Source organism: Ursus arctos, unplaced genomic scaffold, assembly GCF_023065955.2.
Source record: "Ursus arctos isolate Adak ecotype North America unplaced genomic scaffold, UrsArc2.0 scaffold_5, whole genome shotgun sequence".
Taxonomy (NCBI): domain Eukaryota; kingdom Metazoa; phylum Chordata; class Mammalia; order Carnivora; family Ursidae; genus Ursus; species Ursus arctos.
The window spans coordinates 90,647,693-90,673,253 of NW_026623067.1; the positions used below are offsets into that span (position 1 = coordinate 90,647,693).

Here is a 25,561-nt window from a genome sequence, read left to right on the forward strand (position 1 = left end):
TAAGGGATTCGCGCCCTGGTTCTGGGGTGCTCTTCTTCCCTGCTTGCTCTGGTGGTGGATGGAGGCCGCTAGCACAGGACAGCCAGTGGTACCCCGCCTGGTGGCACCATTTGGAGGACTTCTCAGTGGATTTTGGCACCATGCAGCAGGCCGCGTCCCAGTGAATTCCTCTGGCACCTCGGTGGGCTCCTTCCTGGTGATGCTCGGCGAGTCTTGCAGATACCCAAACGGGCAGCATCCAGCAAGCCGAGCTGACACTCCAGGGGGCTGGAGAAGTGGGTTCCGCTGCGTCCGCTGCTCACCAGCCCAGCCTGGAGCGTCTCCGGGAACGTCTCTGCCATTCAGTGGTTCCCAGCCACTCCTTTCAGTGGGGTCTGGTGAGGAGAGGGCCCCCTTCTAAATTTGTGTCCTCCTTGAGCACTGTGCCTCAGCTCTGGAGGGAGTGGCTGCTATTTACACCTGCTACTCCTGTGTTCATCAGAATTTTCTTTACTCCTTACTAAGTAATCTCCTGCTACTAGTTAATCATTTTTTATGTTAAACTTTCCCTGAGTGGGGGCGCCTGGGTGGCTCAGTCAGTGAAGCATGTGCCTTCGGCTCAGGTCATGATCCCGGGGTCCTGGGATCGAGTCCTACATCGGGCTCCCTGCTCAGCGGGGAGCCTGCTTCTCCCTCTCCGGATGCCATTTTCCCCGCCTGTGCTCTCTTGCTCTCTCTCTCTGTCAAATAAACAAAATCTTAAAAAAACACAAAAGCAAAAAACAACTTCCCCTGTGTGAATTACTGTGTGCTTTCTGTCTCTGAACTGGACACTGATAAAATGTCTTTTGCTCTTAGTAGCTATTAAGAAAAAAATAGAACTTAATTTTATTAGTTCAGGATTTGTTTTAGAAGGAACTTAAATTATGCGTAATGTGAGTACATAAGTAAAGGGACTGCCCAGGTGCGCAGTTTAGAGAGGGTATTGCTTTCTTTGGCTACCTATGTGAGGGATTCCTCAAAGTGGGCTCCGTGGGTCCTTGAGAACAGACCCTGAGTCAACGATTGCTGTGAAGCAAACCGCCCTAAATACAATGGTTAAAATCATGATTATTTATTATTTCTCACGTTTGATAGGAGAACTCCAAAGTCACAAGACAAATGGTGAAGATAAAGGAAAGGGTGAAGAATTGGGGTTCAAAAATGCACCCTATTACAGGGTCCAAGGACGTTACCTAGGGTCTATGAGTTTAAATAGTATTTTGAAATTTTCAAACTTTTTTTGTTTTGGGGAGAGAGAGCTTGAGTGCAACAGTGCATGTGGGGGAGGAGCGGAGGGGCAGAGGGTGAGGGAGAGAAAAATCTCAAGCAGACTCCCCACTGAGCGCAGAGCCCCACTAGGGGCTTGATGCAGGGCTCCATCTCACCATCCCGAGATCATGTCCCTGGAAATCAGGACTTGGATGCTTAACCAACTGAGCCAGCCAGGCGCCCCAGTATTTTGAAATGTTCAATTCAGTGAAAAAATAAATCACACTGTGATCATGAAATCGCGGGACTTCAGGGCTTGCATTTGTTTTTTATGTCTTCTTCCTACCAGGGGTCACCTTAAGTGAGCACCTACAACTTTGTGGGTTAGGGTTCCTTTCCCTTTCTTTCTTCCTTCCTTCCTTCCTTCCTTCCTTCCTTCCTTCCTTTCAGATTTTATGTATTTATTTGAGAGAGAGAGAGAGAGAACGAGTGGAAGGGAGAGGCAGAGGCAGAGGGAGAAGCAGACTCCCCACTGAGCAAGGAGCCCAACATGGGGCTGGATCCCAGGACCCTGAGATCATGACCTGAGCTGAAGGCAAACGCTTAACTGACTGAGCCACCCAGGTGCGCCATCTTTGTTTCTTTATTTCTTTCTGCCTCTCTCTCCTTTTCTTTCTTTTTTTACTTATTCAGTGTATTCCAATGGACAGTCACCATTATTGATTATGTGTTTGTCATAAGCTTTTATAGACATAAAACATATATATGAAAAGTATGCAAACTGTAAGGGTGTACTTCATGAATTTTAATAAAGGGAACACTTTGGTATGTTATAGATTTACAGAAAAGTTGCAAAGATAGTTCTCAGATACCTCACACCGTGCTTCTGTTATTATTAACATCTTACGTTATTATGGTATGGTTATCCCAATTAATGAATCCATATTGACATATTATTATTAACTAAAGCCCATAATTTATCCAGGTTTCCTTAGTTTTTTACCTAATGTCCCATCCAGGGTGCCACATTACATTTAGCTGTCATATCTTCTCAGGCTCCTCTGAGCTGTGATGGTTTCTCTTTCTCAGATTTTCCCTGCCTCTAGTATCCCTGACAGTTTTAAAGAATCCTGATCAGGTATTTTATAGAATGTCCTTTAATTGGGATTTGTCTAAGGACTGTATTTTGATTATTGCTGGTATATTTAGAATTGTTAGTTCCATCAAACATGTCACCCAAAATGTCAGCATTAGAAAATGTACCTCAAACACAAGAAGTTTGAAAATCACTAGTCTACATCAAAGCAGACTATAAATATACATAAATGAAGTTGTCAAGGGTTATTCCACCATTCAAGCTTCAGTTTCAAAAAGCCAGGTAGGTTTGCAGACCTTTCCCACAGTGGTTGGATAGCAATCTCAATTTGTAAACTGTCTGCCTGTCACCCAAAATGGACCAGACCATCAGCCTCCCGCTGCGTTCCCCAGCTCTAACTTCAAAAGGAAGACAATAGCTCTTCACCAAAGGGTCACCCTTTGTAGTAGTGATTCATCCCAAGGTCAAAGGGAAGGTTAAACTAAACATAATGAAATTCCAAGTTGTTTCACCATTTTCAACAGAAAATATATATTTTTAAAGGCGACAGAAATGCATTGAGTAGAGCACAAGGGACAGAGTGCCACAAGGCAATGGTGGGGGGGAGACGGTTGTCAACAGAAAATACTTTTAAAGTACAAGCAGAAAGAAACAATAATCAAATTTTCAAAGAAAAATTTTCATCTTTGTATTTTAAATGAGTAACATCCAAATTAGGGAACAGAAAGGATTATATCCTATCAATTTGTAATGTCTGGTACCGTAGAAGTGCTCTAGTCATGGAAATGCTGATGGCGTTATTCCAGTAATTAAATCCATGTAAATGACAGACTTCATCGAAACGCCTTTTAGGAGTGCACTCTGCTCTCAGTGATGAGAGTGAAGTCACTGATCACAAGTGTTTGGAGCCCTTAACATTCCTGGCAATGCTGTACAATGTTGAGCTCCAGAAGAAAGACAATACCCAGTATGTCCCTTGGAGCTCAAAATGAAAATGTCTGGGGCGCCTGGGTGGCACAGCGGTTAAGCGTCTGCCTCCGGCTCAGGGCGTGATCCCGGTGTTACGGGATCGAGCCCCACGTCAGGCTCCTCCGCTATGAGCCTGCTTCTTCCTCTCCCACTCCCCCTGCTTGTGTTCCCTCTCTCGCTGGCTATCTCTATCTCTGTCAAATAAATAAATAAAAATCTTTAAAAAAAAAAATGAAAATGTCTGTACTGGCATACACACAGGCCAAAAGATGTGTTCTGCGAACCAGAAAGTACTCACCGTGTTGGCCAGCTCCAGATAGCTTCCTCCTACAGAGCTGCCCAAATGCCGTGACTGTGTAAGCAGTGTGTGGAGGACGGCAGCCTGCTGATGCAAAGAGCGTCCGCCGTATTCAAGAAGCTTCTGCAGCGCCCACTGACCCTGCAAGTCCGGGCTCTGGAGGTCCCTGGCACCCGAGTCGTACTCCCAGCTCTCCCTGGCTGCTGACAGGGCACCTACGTCCAGGAGAAGCAGGGGAAATAGAAAGATGTTTCCTTCATTAGCCTGTGGGTGGCCAATAGGTAATGATCTGGAACCCCCTAAGCCTTCCTCGTGCCCGCCTGTCAGAGCACATGTGGCGTCCAGACTGCATGCTAAGCACTTTCTCTTTCAAACTGACACATGGGGAGCCTGGAGATAAAAGCAGTTTTAGGCAAATCATTCAGAAATAACCATCCAATGACTGTATGCCTCCCAAACAGAACCACTTAGCAAAAAAGCACCAGAGAGCCAAGGAAAGGCAATCCAGAGCAGAGCCACATCTGTCTGTGATTTACTCAGGGTTACTGGAAGATCAGCCTTCTTACTGTAATCCTTTTCCCCAGCTGAGGAAGAAGGGAGCAAGTGAGAAGACAGAAGGTTAAGAGATGGCACTTTCTCCTGATTTGCTCTTCCCGGAAGAAGCTACAGGAAGCTAGACGGTGTTTGCCACTTGGGTGCAGCCATGCAGCCGAGTTCTGAGCAGCAGAACGTGAACAGAAGTGACAAATGTCACTTCAAGGCCTAGCTCCTAAACCCCCCAGCGTGTGATTCTCCATGCCCTTTGCCTTCTGGTCTGGTTCAAATGGGCATGGCAACCTTGGAAGACGTGGGGAACAGATGGTGAGGCCACAAGATGGAGGATGCCCGAGTCCCTGAATGATCTCTTGCAGCAGGGCTGTCTGCCGACCCCAGGCACCCTGTTTCGACCTTATGTGATTAGGAAAGGGAAATTCTCTTGGTCACTGTATAATTTTGGTTTGTTGGTGAGAGCAGCTAGTATGACCTTAACTATTACAACAGATTAGAACCAATAAAAGATGCTAATAATTATAATACAATGGAAAAGTACAATGACAAAGCAGACCTGGGGAGGGGTGGGGATGTTCAGGGAAATCTCTCTGGAGGAGAAAGCCTGATGCTTCAGTTGGCATCCTGGCTAGAGAAATCAGTTTTGGGGCAAAGCCCTCTTCTTTGTGTTGCTCACTTCTGAAAAGAAGTCCCTTGGGTGCAGCTGGCTGGTGGAGCCTGGGTCACATGCTTCTATGTCTTAGCTGCAAGGGAGGCTGGGAAATCTGTTATCTGGCTTCTACTCTGGGGAGGCAGGATCTGTAAAGGTGAGACCTTTCCTAAACACATGAAGAGTATTCAAAAGGCCTGGGCAGCTAGAAAACATGACAAAAGTCTATACACAGGCACTGTGCTAGGTCCCAGGGATGAAGGAGTGAGCATGACAAATCTTAATTCCTGCCTGTGAAGTTTTCATGTTGGTGGGTCTTCAATACATGACTTTTAATAGCAAAAAAGGGGATTCATTAAAATGATTCTATTTGTGCTATGAAATGAGAACATATACAGATTACCCTATAATTTACTTGAGTGTAATTACATAAACTATAAATTATATACAGTAGGTTCTGATATGAATGTCCAATCTCCCCTCATTAGGTATCAGTGAGTTTGATCAATGTGATTAGGTAAACTTTCTTTGTCTGGAACCACTTAGGATGTTACCCCCTTTGGTTCATGTTCTGATCTTCAGACAGTCTGGCCCAATACTCTGCACAGTGCTGGATGGCTGGAGTGACATGCCTTTGTATTAAAGCAGACAATCAAAGCAGTCACTATGTTTGCAACTGTTCAAAGTTTCTTTTATTTGTTTTTTATTGTTTTTATTTTTTAAAGATTATATTTATTTATTTGAGAAGAGGGAGCATGAGCAGGGGGTAGGGAGAGAGGGAGAGGGAGAAGCAGACTCCCTGCTGCTCAAGGACCCCAACGTAGGGCTCGATCCCAGGATCCTGAGACCATGACCTGAGCCGAAGTCAGACACTTAACCGAGCCACCCAGGCGCCCCTCAAAGTTTCTTTAATATTAAAGTCTATCAACTGTATTGCAAGGGCGGTTTTGTTTTCCTTCAACATAGACTGCAAAACGCCTGCCCGCCCTCCCCCTCCTCCTCTGAATGATCTCTACCATCTGTTTGGTGCCTCACATCCCTGTCCAGGCCCAGCAACACGTGGCAAGAAGACTGACTGAGGTCAGAGTTGAAAATGGGTTGAATCACAGAGGGCCTCCTCTCTCCTGTGGAGGACAAGGGAGCATAGCGTTGGGCCCTTGCCTTATGTTTCACCACAGGGCCCAGTACCTTGCACGCAACCTTCGACGTCTGGCATTTAATACACATTTAGTGAGTAGATGGCTGAACTATCCATGGTTGTGGTACCATAGGGTTTCACTTCTTAATGGCAAAAGCAACATGGAGATTAATATTTAAAATCAAAATAAATTATACACTTAAACTTTATCTCTATGCAAACAGGGAGTCTCATTTTCAAATAATAAAATACAACAGTTCTGGGATAAGACGGCCCAAGGAAGCTTCATTTGAATTTATGAGGCTGTATTAACAGACCTAAACCTAGTTTCTGGCAGAGTCATATAATCAGGTTGGCCAAGCTCCACGTTAATCAGCAAGATCAAAAGGCCCTCACACTATTACCGTAACAATTTTTGCCAAAGTAATACTGAGGAACTTGGATCTTCTGCTAGAGAGCCAAGTCAATCACATTAGCATCCACGTGAATGGACCCCAAAAAGGGAAGTGCACTTTCTAAATACAGTACCCTATTCCCATTACTTTCTTTCAATGTGACTTCATATCCAATTTTTCTGGATAAAAACCAACATTCCTAAGGCAAAATTAGTCAGGTAATTAAGATGATCTCACTGAAAAGCATCAAAACTGTAGGTCTGATAACCATCTTCCTTCTGCCCTTTGAAGTATCATGAAGTTTCCAGGCTCACCCTCAGCCTCTAGCCGGCCTCACTTCACTCCCTTGCTAACCTCAAGAAAAGCCTGTTGACTTCGGGGAGGTGGCTGTGCTTTCTTTTCCTTAACATGGATACCATTACTGTTCTACTGTCCCCCATGTTCACTAGGCTCTCTGGTCTCCTCTTACAAGGACACTAACCCCATCACGAGGGCACCATCATCATGATCTCATCTGACTCTAATTACCTCCCCAAAGTCACATCTCCAAACCCCTTCCCACTGGAGCATTAGGGCTTTGACACGTGAATTTGGGGGGAACACAAACACTCAGTCACTGAGCAGTCACTCTCCGGGCCAGTGGGGACACTGCATGGCATCCCTTTCCAGACCAAAGGCCCAAGCACTGCCAGGGCTTAGAGGTCTCTGCATGCACAGGATCAAAGAAAGCCATCAGTTCTGCCACCATAACCCTTTAGGGCACTCTGAAGTAAGGGATAAGGTGTATTCTTTTATTTCAAACCAAAGCATTTGGTGTTTAAAAGTGGCAGAGCACAGATTCTAAATGTTTCCCTTATCAGAAAAACACAGAAAGCAGCTGGCATTTTGACATGTTTATAAAATACATCACTGGGGAAACCCTGCTCTTGAAGAAATACTGAAACAGAAAATCTGCCAAACATTGAGACCCTTGTTCTGCTAGGTACATGGCAGCTGCAAGCTTGTGCTCTAATCCCACCTTCAAAGTGCCCCCCCAGGTTCGGCTCCTGCAATCACTGTGCTTATTCACCAAAGGCTCAATGCAACCTTTCCGGCAGGCCAACCCCCCATGAGGATAAGGCAAAGCATTCAGAACATCTTACAGTCACGATACCTAACATCTACTCAAGGCCACTAGGAGCCGGGCGCTCTGCTAAGCATCTTCCGTATGCTATCTTACTTAGCTCCATCCACAGCCTATGAATGACTAAATCATCTTCCCCAGTTTTAGAAGAGGACATTTTCTCTCTCTCAGCTTATTTTCGTAGACATTGCCTGTTTGCATAGGATAGTGGTTAAAACCTGGGGTTTTGTATTCAGATCGCTTGGGGTCAAGTCAAGAGTCACTGTAACCAGCTATGTCATCTCAAGCAAGTTACTTAGCCTAAGCCCCAGCTTCTTCGTCTCAAAATGGGGATACTGAGGTGTTCTTCACAGAGGGGTTGTGAGAAATAAGCAAGATAAAAATATGTAGAACATTTAGACAACCCCTGGCATATAATAAACTGATCAATGAATGTTAGTAATCATCGGTCCCATCTTACAGTTCTAATTATTTGTAATCCATTTTGGACAACTTAATAGGGAACAATATACGGCATAAAGGTATATTCTCTCCCAGCTTTTAAAAGATACCTGTTAAAAAACAAACCTTTGGCACCTAACCAGTGGCTAAAATTTCATCAATGGTTTTATACTTAATACTAGGCTCTGGTAAAGACAATAATAGCCAGTTAGGTCAGAGTCAAAGTTATGTTTCTCTGAGTAAGGAATATTCCATTAGTATGTCAAAGTCTTTTGTTATTGGGTTTGAGAGGCTTTGCTTCCCTATTTGAGAGAGAGAACGAGAGAGAGAGCGCACGAATGGGGTGAGGGGCAGAGAGAGAAGCAGGATCCCCGTGGAGCAGGGAGCCTGATGTGGGGCTCGATCCCAAGATCCTGGGACCATGACCTGAGCCGAAGGCAGATGCTTAACCAACTGAGCCACCCACGTGCCCCTTTGCTTCCCTATTCTACTTGGCTAACTCTTATCTCCAGAGGACAACTGACCTTCCCCAAACTGGCGGCCAGCACCATGAGGAAATCCGCACATCCCAGCAGCAGCAGCAGCTCAAAAGCACAGCAGGTAAGGGTTATTCATCATATCTGTGCTCTGGCCACCCTCGCTACCCCTGTTTTCTACCTGCAGTTCGTTCTTCCCCATCCTTCATTTGAGAGTTGGGGCCTCTCATCATATCACAGGCAGATGATAACACAGAGTGGTTAGGCAATCCTGAGACCTGGATTAATAGTATATTATGACGCTGTCTGTATCTAACGGTCATTAATTTTTCATTTATGTGGATTGTTTAGAAAACATTACCTAATCTAGTACCCTCAGTGGCAAGAGAGAAAATACTCCTTTCAAAACACCAGAGGCAGCTACCTTTCTGCATTTATAACTACCACACCATTACCATAGAAAGAAGTGTGGGAGAATCTGAACAAATCGGCTGCCAGCTGTCAGCCTTCCCTGTCATAGTACATTTACTATTTCCAGATAATACTGACATCAACAGAAGCAGCAGTAAATCGTTTAGTCCAGAAGGGAAGCACCGTGTGAGTCTTTAGTCATTTATTAATGTCAATGCTCGGTATAAAATTCAGGAGCCCAACTCCCATGAGGACCTCTAGCTTCGTCTAGTACAAATTACATTGCAAATGCAGGCCAATTGTCTTAAAAATCTGGTCACAAGGAAAATTAGGTGGGAAAGGATGGGTAAATAGAGCCTACCTATCCTTCTGGGAAAAACAAAAAAACAAAAGCAATGCAAAGCACATGTCCTACTAAGGGAAGGTAAATAATAGTAGGTCCCAATGATAAAAGTCAGTTCTTAGGCCTTTGGCTATCCTTCAGGAAGTGAGCCTATTAGTGTCCTATTTTGAATATATGTCACATGTGGCCTATCTAGGGACAATGTACTGAATTTCAATGAAACATCGGGAATAGAGTGGAAGATGTATTTTGAAATGCAATTCCCTTCCCCCTATGCCAAGACTGTTGATAGATGAAAGGAGGAAAGAAATGAAGAAATGCATTTTTCTTACGGAAATGTGCTTATCAACATCATCATCACTGGCTATTTCTTAATGTCCCACTCTGTACAAATGAGTTCAATGATCCTTGATGTATTTAAGCACAGGCTTCAGAACATTGATGGAAGACAGTTTAGAGACAACCAGAAGGAAGCAGGAATAAGTAATCTTTAAAATTCTTCTCCAGCTCTAGAGTCTATTGTTCTGTTTGCTAAATTTAATATAAAAGGGAAAATGTCTGCCCTTAGGCAGTTAATAATTTAGTTATGAAAGCACAGCTGAGGCAGGCATCTTTAACTTAAAAAAAACAATTAAAAATAATATTTGGCAGCTTATTATCTTGGCTTGTCTACTCTAGATATATGAAGGAGATAATCAAGAGGGTTGATTTAGGGCTAAAGAATTCAACGGAGAATGTATGGCAAGTGTTAAAATGAGCATTAGAGCAAAGTAGTATTGAGTTTCACTTGAACCTGAGCCTGGCTTGGGGTTGGGGGGAGCTAATGTTTATGGCCCACACAGATTAAGATTTTTTTAAGGAAGACTTGTCTTTCTTGGTTAGAAGGCAGGGACCGTATTTTGAATCAGTTTATCTTTCTCTTACAAGGTATATTAATGGGCCATGTATTCAGTAAGCCCTTGGTAGTCCCTAAGTACCAGACTGAACGGGGATAATGCCAACCTGAGCTTGTGCTCTGTGATGAGAAGCAGCACACGTACCCTTTGGTTCGCATGCCCGTAGGGTCTGTCATATTTCTTGGCTGAAAATCAGCCTGATCAAAATGGAAAATGCCAGGCAGGAAAAGTACACAAACAGAAATACAAAAAATGATTCTGATTCCAGCTTCTTAGCAAAAAATAGAACTATATTATGCTTTATTCCTAAAAAACTGGTATTTTTCATATAAGTTTTTTAATATGTTGGATCATATTAATTTTTTTAAAGATTTCATTTATTCACTTGACAAAGAGAGAGAGCACAAGCAGGAGGAGTGGCAGGCAGAGGGAGAGGGAGAAGCAGACTCCCTGCTGATCTGGGAGCCTGATGTGGGACTAGATCCCAGGACCCTGGGGATCATGACCTGAGCCAAAGGCAGACGCTTAACGGATTGAGCCACCCAGGTGCCCCGGATCGTATTAATTTCTTAATGTTAAACCAAACTTGCATTTAAGAAACAAATCCAACATAGTCGAAATATGTGATATCTTATTTATTATTGCTGCTGGTTTCCTAGTATTTCGCCTAGGATTTTTGCATCTCTGTTCAAAAGTAAAATTGGCTTTGTAACTTCTCTTTCTTACACTGTCTTTGTCACATTTTGGTATTAAGATTATGTGTGGGTCTATATGAGACTGGAATTATTTGTTTTTTAATGTTAGGTAGACCTTGCCAGCAAAGCAGTCTGGACCTGAAGTGTTCCTTGTGGACATTTTTTAAATTACTGTTTTAATTTCATTCTTAGTTATAGAACTATTTAAACTTTACATTCCTTAATATATCAGCTTTAGTAAGTTATATTTTCTTGGAAATTTCCTTATTTCTTTTAAATTTTTAAGTATATCGGCAGAAAGTTGTTCATACTATTTCTTTTTGTTCATGTCTGCAGTATCTATAGTGATGTCTCCTTTGCACTCCTGATATACGTCATAACAAACCCTGACTTGGCCACCTACCCTGCCAAAAATAGTGTAGGCTTGGCAGGATGACACAATCTTGACTTAGTTGCTACATGTGCATATTAGAGGCCCCTGGATGCCCCATTTGTGCTACATCTATGCCTTACCTATGTAACATATGACCTTCAGCCAGCCCAGTGTGTAGCCAACCAACAAACCCAGATATTGCCAATCAACAGTGCCCAGGTGTTTCACATTTCTGATACAGACCAAAACAGTTTGTGGTCTCCTTTTCCACCAAACCTCAACCTTGAGAACTTTCTTGAACTTCATGCTTGATTGGGTTGACTGTTTCCCACTCAGCAATGAATCCTAGATCTCTACTGGTTTTTATTTGTTCTCTTTAACAACTATTTGTGCTTTCTCTCTCTCTCTCTCTCTCTTTTTTTTTTTTTGCTTTAGCATTCTCACCAAGAAGTTATCAATTTCATAAGTATTTTTTAAAAACCATTTTTAGTTTTTATTGTGCCTCTATATTGTGTGCTTGTTTTATATTTCATTAATCTTTCTTATTTTGTTATATCCTTTCTTCTAGTTTGTTTTTATTTTGCTGTTCTTTTTCTAAATTCTTGGAATGGATGCTCAACTCAGCCCTTATATTGTCACATATATATATTTATATATCTTTTATTTTCTTATAAAGCTATCAAATTTCCTATAAGTACTGCATTTCAATGGATATTTTCATAATCCTTCAGTTCAAATTATTTTTGATGTTCATAATTTTGTCTTAGATCCATGGGCTATTTCAGAGTGTGTTCCTTAATTTCCCATCATATAGGGTTTGGGCAGTGTTATTGATTAATCAATAATACTGCCAAGCAGATTTTTACAATCCATTCTTACCATCTATGATTTTTAACTGTAGAATTTACTCTACTTACATTTCATTGAATTACTATGACAGGGATTAATCTCTTTCATCTCATTTTGTTCTTCCTATACTTCTACTTGTTCTACATTTATTTCTCTTTTCTTGCTTTTTTTTTTTAAGATTTTATTTATTTATTTGACAGAGAGAGACACATTGAGAGAGGGAACACAAGCAGGGGGAGTGGGAGAGGGAGAAGCAGGCTTCCTGTTGAGCAGGGAGCCTGATGCAGGGCTCCATCCTAGGACCCTGGGATCATGACATGAGCTGAAGGCAGACACTTAACCAATTGAGCCACTCAGGTGCCCCTCTTGCTTTTTTTTTTTTCTTTTCTTTTTAACTTTTTAGAGAGGAAGAGAGAGGGTGGAGGAGGAGCAGAGGGAGAGAGAGAGGGAGAGAGAGAATCTTAAGCAGGCTCCACACCCAGAGGGGAGCCTGACTCCGGCCTCAATCTAACAACCCTGAGATGATGATCTGAGCCAAAATCAAGAGCTGGCTGCTTAACCGACTGAGCCAGTCAGGCGCCGCTCTTTTCTCGCCTTTTTGAAAATTTTCTCATACCATTTTTTAAATCTATAGGTTTGAGAGGTAAATGTTTTCTTTCTAGGGGCACCTGGCTGGCTCAGTCAGAAGAGCATGGGAGTCTTGATCTCATGGTCATGAATTCAAGCCCCACATTAGATGTAGAGATTACTTAAATATATAAATAAATAAACTTTTAAAAATAAATAAAATTTAAAAAAACATTTTCTTTCTATTTTAGTGATTATGCTAGAAATTATAACATGCATCCTTAATTTATTAAAATCTAAAGCTTATCAATATATTTACCTATCTCTGGGCAATATAAGGACCTTAGAAAACTTAAAATCTATCCATCTCACTCCCAACTTAAAGGCTACTATTATTTTATATTTATTTTCCCTAAAATCTCTAAGAAAAAGTATTATTGTTTTTACACTGTTTATTTGTATTTACCTACATATTTACCACTTTTTTTATTCTTGTTTGTCTCTTGCAACTCAAAAAGTCTATCTGGACCCACTATCATTTTTCTAGAAATATATCCTTTAGAATTTCACTTAATGAAGGTGTCCTCTAGGTTTATGTTTGTCTTCAAATGTCTTTATTTCATCTTGGTTCTTTTTTAAAAAAAGATTTATCTATTTGAGAGAGAGAGTGCAAATGAGCGTGGGATGGGAGGGGCAAAGAGAGAATTTCAAACAAACTCCCCACTGAGTGTGGAGCCTAGCAGGGAGGCTCAATCTCACAGCCCTGAGATCATGACCAAAATCAAGAGTCAGATGCCCAACCGACTGAGGCACCAGGTGCCCCTCATCTTGGTTCTTGAAAGATACTTTTGCTGGGTATGGTATGTTAGGTTGTCAGTTACTTTTTCTCAATACATAGAGGACAAAGGAATGCCACTATCTACTGCCTTCCATTGTTCTCAAGAGTGTGCTCTCAGCCTAGATGTTGATCCTTTGAAAGTAATCTGCCTCTTAAAAAGAAAAAAAAAACTTTCTAGATGTTGCATTTGTCTTTGGTGTTCCACAGGCTCACTATAATATGTCTAATTATCTAATTATGTTACTTGATTTGTATATATTGTTTCATTTTTCCTGCTTAGGACTCATCTGTTTTCTTTGTTTACTCTTTCTAGAACAGCTATTATCTGAGTGGTAGACATCCTGCACCAGTCCTCTGATTTTCTTATCTTTCCTCCCCTATCTTATGTTTCTTTGTCTTTTTGCTCCCCTTTCTGGAAGACATTCTTATTTTTATTTCCCATTCTTTCTCATTTGAGTTTATAATGTTTGCTATATTTTTTCCAGGGTAGATTTTTTTTAATGTTCCTTTTTATCCTGTTCTTTGTGTGTGCATACAATATTTTCTCCTGTATTTCAAAATATATTAGCAAGGGATTATTTTGAGTGCTCTCCTTGCAGAGTCTCCATTCCATTTAAATAAAGTTTTTCTACTTGTTTTGGTCTCTATTTTCCATTTTAGAGGAATTCCTCAGACATCTAGTGCTCCTTGGTTGTTTGCCCCTTTGGGCCATCTGACCTATTCCAGATCTCAGGTCACCATTCCCAAAACAATGGTAGACTATTGAGCCCAGGTCAGGAAACACTGATCTATGCCACCCTAAATGAATGGGAACTTTATTGGACCAGGCATAGGCAGGAGTGAAACAGACAAAATGGTTTTCATAAGCCCCACCCCCTTCCTTCCTCAGGTTTCTTCCACAACTCTAACTCTCCTTCATCCTACCATTGTCCTTCAGGACCTTTCCCATGGATCCTCCTCAATAGAGCCACTTCAAGTAAAAAATCTGGTCATATTACTAATATACAGCATGAATAACTGATAAGACTAAATATGTTTTCTCGTATTTGGCTTTTAGAAAAAGCATTTCTTGGGGATAAACCAAAGGAATAGACTGTCAGGGTATAAAATAGTCAACATGAAAGCAAGTCAGCAGGAGGTGTGAGAAAATAGTTTCCTTAATAAAAACAAACCTCTTATCCTACAAGGCTGGCAATGGAGGGAGAATCTCCACAATGGATGATGGAGCAGAACGTCATAATCCCAACTGTTGTCCTCCATGATACACCTTCCCCTTCACGATTTCCCTCTAATTATCCCTGCAACCATTCCCAGGCCATAAAGAGGCAGAGTTGTTTCCCTTTGGCACTGTGGTTCAGGAATGGACAATTCTTTTTCCTTAATATCCCAAATAGACCAAAGTGGCAGCATTCATAAAAGATTTTGCAAATGTCTTGGGGTGCCTGAGTGGCTCAGTCGGTTAAGCAGCTGCCTTTGGCTCAGGTTATGATTCCAGGGTCCTGGGATTGAGCCCCGCATCTGGCTCCCTGCTCAGTGGGGAGTCTGCTTCTCCCTCTGTTCCTCACCCGGCTCACGCTCTCTCTCTCTCTCTCTCTCAAATAAATAAATAAAATCTTAAAAAAAAAGGGGGGGTTGCCTGGGTGGCTCAGTCCATTGAGTGTCTGCCTTCGCCTCAGGTCGTGATCATGGAGTCCTGGAATCAAGCCCCACGTCAGGCTCCCTGCTCAGCAGGGAGCCTGCTTCTCCCTCCCCCTCTGCCCCTACCCAACCTTGTGCTCTCTCTCTCAAATAAATAAATAAATAAATAAAATCTTTAAAAAAAGTAAAAGAAGAGGGCAAAGTGTAAAATGTTAGAAAGATGTAAGCATTTTGAGTGGTTTGGTTTTGGCATCAAAATAACTGAAATAGGTGAGATTTAGTCTTAGTAAGAGTCCAGGGTGGCATAAACCTTTCTGTAGAAATTCCTAACAAGAAAAAAAAAACATTTTGGAGGTTGGAATTCTAAGTTTTTGTTAATACAGCAGGAGAAAAATAGAAAAGAACATAGCGGTGTGAATTATTAGAACAACAATTAAGCCAGGAGCCAGAAGAAGTCTCGTCTAGTCCCAAGCACACCACCAACTAACCCTGTGGCCTGAGAATTATTATCATTTAACCCCTCCATCTTCATTTCCTCATATATACTATACAGAGGGTAAAACCAGAGGGCATTTAACAGACCCTCTGGGCTGTACTATAATTCAGGGGCACAATTTTATCAAAGGACTCTAAATCTTAAGTCAGATAAATCAAAGAAAACACTACAAATACCAAGAGACAAATCTGACACGGTAATTAGTTTGCATTAAAATTTATCTAGAGGGGCGCCTGGGTGGCTCAGTCGTTAAGCGTCTGCCTTTGGCTTAGGGTGTGATCCGGGGTCCTGCAATCAAGCCCCACATCAGGCGCCTCCGCTGGGAGCCTGCTTCTTCCTCTCCCACTCCCCCTGCTTGTGTTCTTTCTCTCGCTGGCTGCCTCTCTCTCTGTCAAATAAATAAATAAAATCTTTAAAAAAAAATTTAAAATTTATCTAGAACTGACTGATATATATCCAGAAAATGAGAACTAAATAAATACACAACATATCAGATTAAATTCTGCTTCAGCTAGAAGAGAAAATGTTTTTCTTGTAGATAGCAAACATAAATGGATCAACGGGAACCCATACAAAATCCTTCCAAAACAACCATACAAATTTAACTGATTTACACAGTCACTTACTAATGCCCTTTCATTGATGTTCTCCAATGAACTTGCAGTAGCCTTACAAGATAAAACAGGAAGCAAAATAAGCCTTCCTGAGCCTTCTGTGATTATAATGTTGAGTGACAGATTCTCCAGAATGAACAATGGACAATGAAATAGTCTGGCCAAGCTAAACACTTTCTGCCAGCAGACTGAGCCTTTATCTCAGCCAAGGAATCATTTTTACTCCATGAAAAATACCTAAAATCGTGCCAAGTTGTATCACTGCCACTGAAACTGGAATGGCTTCAACATCCCATAAGAACAGTGACACTTAATGAACTGCTTCAGCTAGATCATGCTGGAGGGAAACTAGACGAACCATCTCATTGTGCTATATGTCCTTCAAAAGATACAATCGACACAGGTAATCAGGGGTGCCCCTCATGCCAGGGTTACCCCCTGAGGTAAGCACACCTGGACCCCAGGAACTTTTTGTTCTACGCTGACTACAATGGAGTAATTAATGCCATTAGGAAGGGGCCAAAATAATACACTCAAAAGAAGCAGCACCAAATGGCCGGAAATACCAATAAAAGACAAAATCAGTAAGTAAGACAGAACAAGTGTGCACTACTTGAGACATCATTTTCCAAGAATTTAGACCACCAGAGAACAGCATAGTGACGTACAGGAGATGATAATCTGCAAAAGAAATCTAAACTATTAAATATCTCAAGAAATACCTGCGAATATGATGATCTTATACATACTTGCTTAAAAGTTTAAAAAAGAAATATACCAGGGGAACCTGGGTGACTCAGTCGCTTACCATCTGACTCTTGATTCGGGCTCAGGTTCTGATCTCAGGGTCGTGAGATCGAGCCCTGCCTCAAGCTCTGCACTGGGTGTGCAGACTGCTTGAGATTCTCTCTCCCTCTGCCCCCTCACCCTGTTCTCTTTCTCTCTCTCACTCTTTCTCTCTCTTTTTCTCTTTCAAACAAATAAATTAAATTAAATTAAAAGAAATACACCACTTTTTTCCTTCCTATGTCATCCTTTAGTTTTTTCTGTCTGCAGTGACTGCAGAATGGAGAGATGATAGTCAACGTACTACAAATAGAATTTGACATCTTAAGTGCAGAATTTAAAGTTCAGACAAAGAACGGCCAAATAAACACAAAGAATCAAAGTTCAAATACATCCAATACAGAAACATTTTCAGTCTGATAAATAACACACATCTGACTTGATCATCTTCACTGTCTTGGATGGTGTCAAAGTCATTTGTTATCTTTGATTTCATTAGGTGTTTTGTACTTAAATTTTAATATGTGGGTTCAGTTATCTCAGACCCCACAATGTCAAACAACCAGTGAGGACGTAACTTGGTAGGGGTTGGGGGAGAAGTGACTTATAATATCTTCTCCAATTTCTTTGTTCAGAAGGTCTCTTGGCCTCTGATGGTTACCAGAAAGGAGGTGGGTGGGAAGACGGGTGAAACAGGTGATGGGGATTAAGGTATGCACTTGTGATGAGCAGCGGGTGATTTTTGGAGTGTTGAATCACGATACTGTACACCTGAAACTAATCCTACATTGTATGTTAACTAACTGGAATTTAAATTAAAACTTTAAAAAAATAAAGAAGGCAATTCCTTCTCCAAACTACAAAATTTTGCAAATCAGTACAGTACTTTGTAATACAATAAAATTATGTTATACTTATAGGAATCATAAAAATAAAAGAAAGTGAAATGAAATGATATCTATTACTTGAAAAACTTTAGAAGCCTATTCTAACTCCCAATTTAGGAAGAATAAATTAAATAAACATACTGTTCACTCTGTGACATAGGGCTTAGGGTATGTAAAAAACTACCGCCACCACCATCCAAAAAACCCAAACTTCCAGGAACTTCAACTGGAGTTAAAACTACTGTGACTTCAATTTGGTTTTATGCTAGCTGGGCAGTACTTTTAACAATGAATCGCTCTCGTGAGTGATTTTATTTAAAAGCCTCTGTGTTAATTATTAATTGCTCATACAGAACCCATAGGGGATTTAAACCATTTTTTACTTTCTTAATTCACCATCCAGAGCCCTACATACTAGGGATAATGCAGCTGGATTGGAAAATGCCTTCTTGTCTCACTTAACCTGTTTCAGTGGTTTAGAAGAATTTTTATATACACAAAAACAGCCCCAACAATATTAAAGAGTAACATTCATTCTGGAAAAATTGGGATGTGTCAGGACTAGACAGGCTTTATGTATATTAACGAATTGTGGTTTTAATTTTTTGAAAGCAAATTACTAAACCAAATTCAGGGGGCTGCTTATTTCTTTCTTTAAATCTGCCAAGCAATCAGAATCTCCTTACGTTTTTCCCTTAGGCTTGTGGGGTTTGGAGACCTTCCTGTCTAAACTATACGTTCTTTGATCTGATTTTTTACTTTGAGTTCCTGTTAAGGAACAGTCTTGCTATTAGTTTCTCTGAGACACTCTTCAGTACTTTATATGTTCCTGTTGGGCCACAGGGGCATCACCAGAGCCGTAATGAAGGCTGACACACCAGGTGGGGATATAACTGAAGGCAAGACCAATAAAGGGTCTTTTGAAGATATAGGTTATTGGAAACTGTGCCCAGTGTTCTAATCTAAGCATAACTTAACTTTAGTTGTATTAATTAACAGGTCTTAATGTCTGCTATCTTAAACAATGTTTTAAAACCACAGGGATTTGATTCAAATATTGGGCTCTCAGAGACCTGACCAAAGGAAGAAAAACGAGTGCCCTCAAAGATCTGAAAGGCAAAGGCTTGTAACAACCTCATTAGGCAAGCTCGGAGGCTTTTATCAGTTCTCCTCAGGCAATTCAGTGGTTTTTTTCAGTGGTCATCACCCTGAAGCACTATCTCTTTCACATAGTTCACTAATATTTATTATTTCCACGGTGTAGGAAGTTTACAAATGATATCTCACTAAGTCCTTCTAACTACCCTACAGTGCAGGTATTACTACTCTATCTTTAGAGATAAGAAAACTGAAGCTCAGAATAATCAAGAATGTAGCCTAATTTCCATAGCAACTCAGTGGTGACCTGGAATTTATCTTTCTAGCATATGACACAAATAAAATGCCTAGCAAATTGCCTTGTGCTCAGTAAATGTTAGTAATTTCTAGCCATTTTTATTATTGTTATTGCTGTAAGTATTTAACTTTATACAGTTGGTGCCTGAAAAACATGAAAAAATTTTTAAATATTATTTCTAAGAGGACTTAAAATAGACGTAAAAATCTCTTATGATCTACTTGTTCAGATATCTTAATTTTTCCCCAAAGTATATTTGAGCAGAGAATGCAAAGGCAAAGAGAAGATTTGTAAATGGAAAGTTTATGGTCAATTAAATGTGTGAAATGCTATATATTTTATTCTTCTCCTGGAGAGTCACAAGAAATATTAGCATATTAAGACTTGGAGATGTCTTGCAGTAAAGAAAACTATTAATCTAGTTTAATCCAAAGCTTTCAAATGTATTTAACATTGGAATTACTTCTTCACACAATATTTATGACCATCCTTTGAAACCAGTGCTCTGTGGAAAACATTTGAGAAAAATGAAGCTATTGAAATTCCTCTTCCAACTTGAGCATGTAATGTTTTGACGGCTCTTCTTTTTCTGCCAAGTCAACTCCCGGCTGTGGATATGCTGGGAAATGTCAGAACTGACAATAAAGTCCTTCTGACACTTAACTGTAAAACCCAAGTTTTTCTTAGGTTTTTCTCACACCAGTACAACATTCTTTCTACTTCTCTCCATATTGCAGCTGCAGGTAACATCCCAAAGCTTTCCTGAAACTCCTGCTCCTGGTCTTTTTTAGCTCTCCTTATAAACCTTATCTTCTGCACCATTCAGTTGCTTCAGAAGTTCTGTTGACTAACTTAAATTTTATTGCTATTTAATTTGTCATGTGCTTATCACTTCACAGTTAAATTATAAGTTCCTTGGTATCTGGAACCATGCGTTGTGCAGCCGTGTGTCCCTACAAGAGCACAAACACTGTGCACTGCTCATCCGATCATTCAACAAGTATGCACTACGCATCTGACGTGCCAAGCTCTGTTCCAAGTGCTGGGGGTATAGCAGTACCCTGCAAGGTCATCAGCACTGCACTCTGGTGGAAATTTCATCATACTGGGGGACATACATAAATACGTCTCTGAGTAAGTACATAATGTAATGTCAGATAAGAATAAGTTATATGGAGCACCTGGGTGGCTCAGTCAGTTAAGCATCTCCTTCGGCTCAGGTCATGATCCCAGGGTCCTGGGATCAGCCCCGCATGGGGCTCTGCTCAGCGGGGAGTCTGCTTCTCCCTCTCCCTCTGTCCCTCCCCTCGCTTGTGCACACACTCTCTCTCTCTCAAATAAATAAATAAAATCTTAAAAAAAAAAAAAGAAGACGACATTGTATGAAGAAAAAAGGGCATGTGAAAAGGCCTCTAATGAAGGAATATTTAAGCTGAAATCTAAATAACAGGAAAGGGCCAGTCATGCAATGGAAAGGTCAGAAAGAAGTGTTCTAGACCAGAGGAAAGGACCAGGGCAAAGGTTGAAGCCTGGTTCAGTTTGCTAAGTTGGAGGAATAGCAGGAAGGTCAGTGTGGCTGGAACATGCATAATTAGTCAGGGCAATCAGTATGATAACAGCTTAGCGTGGTGGGTATGCGCCATACTGCAGTAAGGAGTTTGGACGTCATTTTAGGTGATACGGAAGCCAAAGAATGCTGCAGTCAGGAGAATGAGCTGAGCACTTTTCCATGATGTTAGAAGACCACTCTGACTGCAGGATAAAGAACGAAATGTAGGGGGTCAAGGTAGGAATTAGGGAAGCCAGTTACAGGCTATTTTAGTCATCAAAGCAAGACATGAGGGTGATCTAGACGAGGGTTGTGGCAGGAGAGCAAAGGAAGGAGACAGATTCTGGATGTGCTTTGACAAAGAGACAACGGGACTTGCTGGCTTGAGCAAACTAGAGGACGGTGATATTTCCTCTACGGGGTTACCTGGGAGATCAATGACGCTGGGAGGAAGAGTGAGGAAGGGAATCGAGAACCCTTATGACCGTGTTAAGGGTGAGAGGTCTACAAGACATCCCAGAACATGTGTCATTTTTACCTGATTCGGAAACTCACGGGAAAGAGCAGGGCTAGATACATACCTGGGAGTCGCTGGTACAAAAACACTATTTGACATCACAGGCACTGTGTCATCTAGGGAGAGACTGTAACCCCAAGGCACATTAGAGACTGACACTGAGAAAGGGAAGCCAAAATGGTGGGCAGAACCCCAGGAAGATGTGGTGTGGAGAAGTCCAAAAGAATGAAACGTAGCTAGAATGAGGGAGTAGTTCACTGAGTAAAATGGCAAAGATCCAGATGAGGACGGAAGAGGACCCATTGAGTTGGTCCACACGGAGGCAGTCAGAGCAGGTTCAGTGGAGCGGTGACAACCAAAGCTGGGAAGAGTGGGTCGAAGGCCTTGGTGAGGACTGGTGAGCATTCAGTGCAGACACACTCTTCAAAACGATCAGCTGTGAAGAGGAGCAGAGAAGGGGAGCAGGAGCTGGAAGGAACATGGAGCCAGGAAAGGGCTTCCCTAACCCCAGGGTGGGAGGAACTCCACTTTCTCCACATAGAGTCAGAAGGGACGAATGATTAATAATGTGGAAAGGAGAGGGACTCACTCATTGCACACATAACTCTTTGTTTAATTATTATAGATTTTTCAATGTATTTGATTCACATTATACTGAACTGTCACGATCAGCAGGAAATAAAACTGAATGGTAATAACAACAATATTAACTTAACTTGTATTTAGTGCTTATTTATGGGCTAGGCACTGTTTTCTGTGCTTTTTATAGATATTAGCTTCTACATTCCTCCAAATAACCGTAACTGTTCTCGCCCTACACTGACTGAGGAAACTGAGATATGGAGACAGTGGGTAACTTGTCCAGGGTCATGGAGGCAGGAAGTGACAGAACCAGGATTCACACTCAAATGATCTGACACTGAGGCTTTAACTACCAGGATAAACTGGCACAAGCTTGCACAACTGCTGGCTTTTCCTCAGTTCATGACCCGTTTTATGACTCACCAGCTCTCAGTTAGCTCTTGTTTCTCCCGAGCAAACAGTTACAAAGGTTGGAAGGGACCGCTTTTCACCCCCTTCTCTAGTTAGGGCAATCCTATGAGGTGGGCCGTCCAATTAGATGTGGGCAGCAATTCTATCAAAACTGCCCCTTTTAGAATATTTATAAACATATATGACACATTAAAATACAATTTTTGATGGTATAGTTTTTTCCCATACAAGTATTCCTTCTATATACACATTAAATATTATGTCAATGGCCACATGGGATTCACTTGTTGGGATATACCATGGTTTACTTCAAATGTGTATGTGTGTGGGCTTATTAATTTAGATAAGGCGGCCATGTTCTTGGCAGAAAAATTAGAAAACACAGCTTAGCAAAGAGCTCCACTCATTCTTTCATTTAATAAATATTACTGCATGTCCTTTTTATGTCATGCAACTATCACAAATCATGCTTTCAAATGCTATTTAAAAGCACGAGGAAAATGCAAAGGAAGAATTGCAGGATACAAAACTATATAGAAAGTATGTGAAAAATCAGTAAAACACAAATCACATATACCCACACATGAGAGAGAGAGAGGGAGAAATCTAAGCGGTAGTTATTATTTCTGGATGTGAGATATTAAGGATGATTTTTATTTCCTTCTGCTTGCCTTTTTTAACCTTATTTTTCTATAATGAACATACATTACTTTAATACTCAGAAAAATGTTACTTCAAAAATTAAATATTTCTACATATTATGCTGAGAGCACATGCATTACCAGACATCTGATTTGAAGCTAAAATGGAATCCATTAAGATAGTAAGTCATAGGGGATATGAGGACACGTTTATTGTTTCAATTACTCAATAATAATGCTCCGAATGATTTCACTGCCAAGAGCACTATTCAGGACGTGTGTGTGTGTTGTGGGTGCTACATAATTATCCTTGCTAATTAGTATATATTTAACAAATGATGGACAATTAACATGGAGCTTTGTTTCCTGCCACTAGATCTACCTAGGAGACAAAGAAACAGTTCCAGGAGACATTTTTAAGGAAAAAAAAAAAAATCCTTAAAATATAAGTAGAAAATTCAGATACTTTCCTCTATCCCTTTGTTCAGGCTACCCTTTCAGATGCCTCTTTCCTTTAAACTTTCTCATTGTAAAAAACTATACATACTCTGAGAATTATAAAATATACTCTAAAAATATATTTGAGTGCTCAAAAATATGTACAATAAGCCCCACGTTCCCATCACCCGGCTTCAGAAATTATCAACATTTGTAGGATCTTTCTTTCTAATCTGCTTGTCTTGCTTCGGTAGGAAACAATAATACTTATGAACAGGAAAACTCTGTAGAAAACATTTTAAAGGATAAACAAACAAGAGATGGATTTTTTAAAACCTCATGGCTCAGAGCTGCACTAAGCTTTGAAGGAGTCCCCAGATCGTTTCTGAGACGTGCTGATGCAGTCACCACCTCTCCCATTAAGTGTGCCTTCCTCTCCAACAGCTAAATGGCTATGCATTATTATGCTTGGAAAATGGAAGAACGAAAATAAAGAAAGCAATAAACTCTGTAGGACAGACCTGGGGGAAACAGGGGGCATTCACCCAGGAAAAGGTGGCCAAGAAGACAGCCTGGGGACGAGCCCGCAGCAGGCTGGGCAGGCCCCTCCCGATTACAGAGGTCACCAAGCAGGGCTAATGGGGCACTACCAGACTGCCACCTGGTTGTACCTACCCAAACTGTTGTCGCTGCTCGTGGGCCAGGACGCAATTCTATCCCTTGGCTTCTTCTTTTTACAGGAGTTGTCTGACTTCTCAGAAAGACCTACTTCCTCCTTCCTAATTTCTCGAACGAGCTGCATGCGGCACCTTGTAAAATCCCGAAAGGAAATCTTCCCATGTTCATCTGCGCCCAACTGGTTCATGATCTCGGCCACAGACTCTTCCATATTCAACTGGCGACAGACCATCAACAAGTCATTTCTATGGGAGGGTCGAACAGAAGAAAACTCATTAGGAGAGACACTGAGCTAGAGAACGTGGTTAATGGGGGAGAAAAGAGCATTTCTTGAATATAACGACACAGAGGAAACCTATTTCCAACTTTCTCATTGCTTCTAGAAACGTGGTAAGTGTGCAAAAAGAACTGTTTCATCTGGGTGATTCTAGACACGAACTCTATTTAATTATTTGGGAGAGTGAGGCAACTCGGAATCCTTTGGTTCTCTTTTTCTTCCTGTCTCCACTCTCCCTCCCTGTCTTTCTTTTGAAATTGATGGAACACCTGTCAAGCGTAGCCCTGACATCTCACTGAAAGATAAAGTTTCAGAACATAGAAAAGACATTGTTTCTACCCTGGCAGAGTTTAAAATCTAATCCAATTGTAAAAGAACAACAAAGATTTTAACAAGCTTGGTTTTCAGCTTTCTGGACCAATCACCAAATTTTAGCACTTCTTTAAAAGCCTGTTTAATCCCAACTTTGATGACTCAGTGATTGCCCACCTCTGTTTTTTCCTGATTTTCCTTGAGTATTTTCTACCTTCCCATCAGCAGTTAGCCCTAAGACCCAGAGCAGGGGTCGAAATCCCAAATGTCTTCCAGGACTAGGACATGATGTAAATGTGAGAAGTGGGTCACTCTAAGACAGGAGGGTTGGTCAAGTCTAGGGCTAGACTAAAGAAGTATATCCAGCCTCAGTGTGTTCTCAAATTTAAACAACAAAAACAAAACTAATTAAAAAGGCACAAGAACAACAACACTATGCTGGCCAAGAGCAATTCTCCATAGCACAACATTTGTCCCCGACGTGGAAGTCTTATTCTTTTCTATTTGCACTCCTTGGAGAAATGTTTTGTTCATATTGCTCCAACTGTACGTCTCCATAAAGGTCAAAGGATTACAGAACTTAAGAGCTGGAAGAGACATTAGAAACTCGTGCATGGTCACAAACAAAGATAACTAGTGCTCCTGTCTCGACACACCACCAAAGTCCAATCATTTTGAGGACATGACCAATTTGATGTTTGCTGATATCTGAAACCTAACCATGGGAAGTAAGACCAACTGCTGTCTTCCAGCCCCCCTTCACCCCTTCCTGCTCCTGGCCGGTTCTACTATGGTCTCCCCACTTTCCCTGGGCACACAGAACTGTAGAAAATTTTAATATCTTCTCCTTCACTCCATCTTATCACTAATATCACTAATATCACTCCTTCACTCCTTCATTTCCACCTCCCTGGTTCCCTGTGTCCAATTTATTGTCAAATTTCTGTTGGTCCTGTCCCTGAAATGCTTTTATATTTACTCTTACTTGGGTTTTTCAGCTATA

At 41.2% G+C, this 25,561-nt stretch overlaps 1 protein-coding gene across 2 annotated transcripts in view; it reads right to left on the bottom strand.

Annotated features, from left to right (window-relative positions):
- Nucleotides 1-25,561, bottom strand: part of MCC (MCC regulator of WNT signaling pathway) — a 374,574-nt gene that overhangs the window by 285,447 nt on the left and 63,566 nt on the right. For both annotated transcript variants that reach the window (XM_044383954.3, XM_057307354.1), the window contains exons 2-3: nt 23,967-24,214; nt 3,594-3,808 (exon numbers count right to left, since the gene is read on the bottom strand). In XM_044383954.3, the coding sequence (XP_044239889.1) occupies nt 3,594-3,808; nt 23,967-24,214 (463 nt within the window). The remainder of the gene's footprint in view (nt 1-3,593; nt 3,809-23,966; nt 24,215-25,561) is intronic.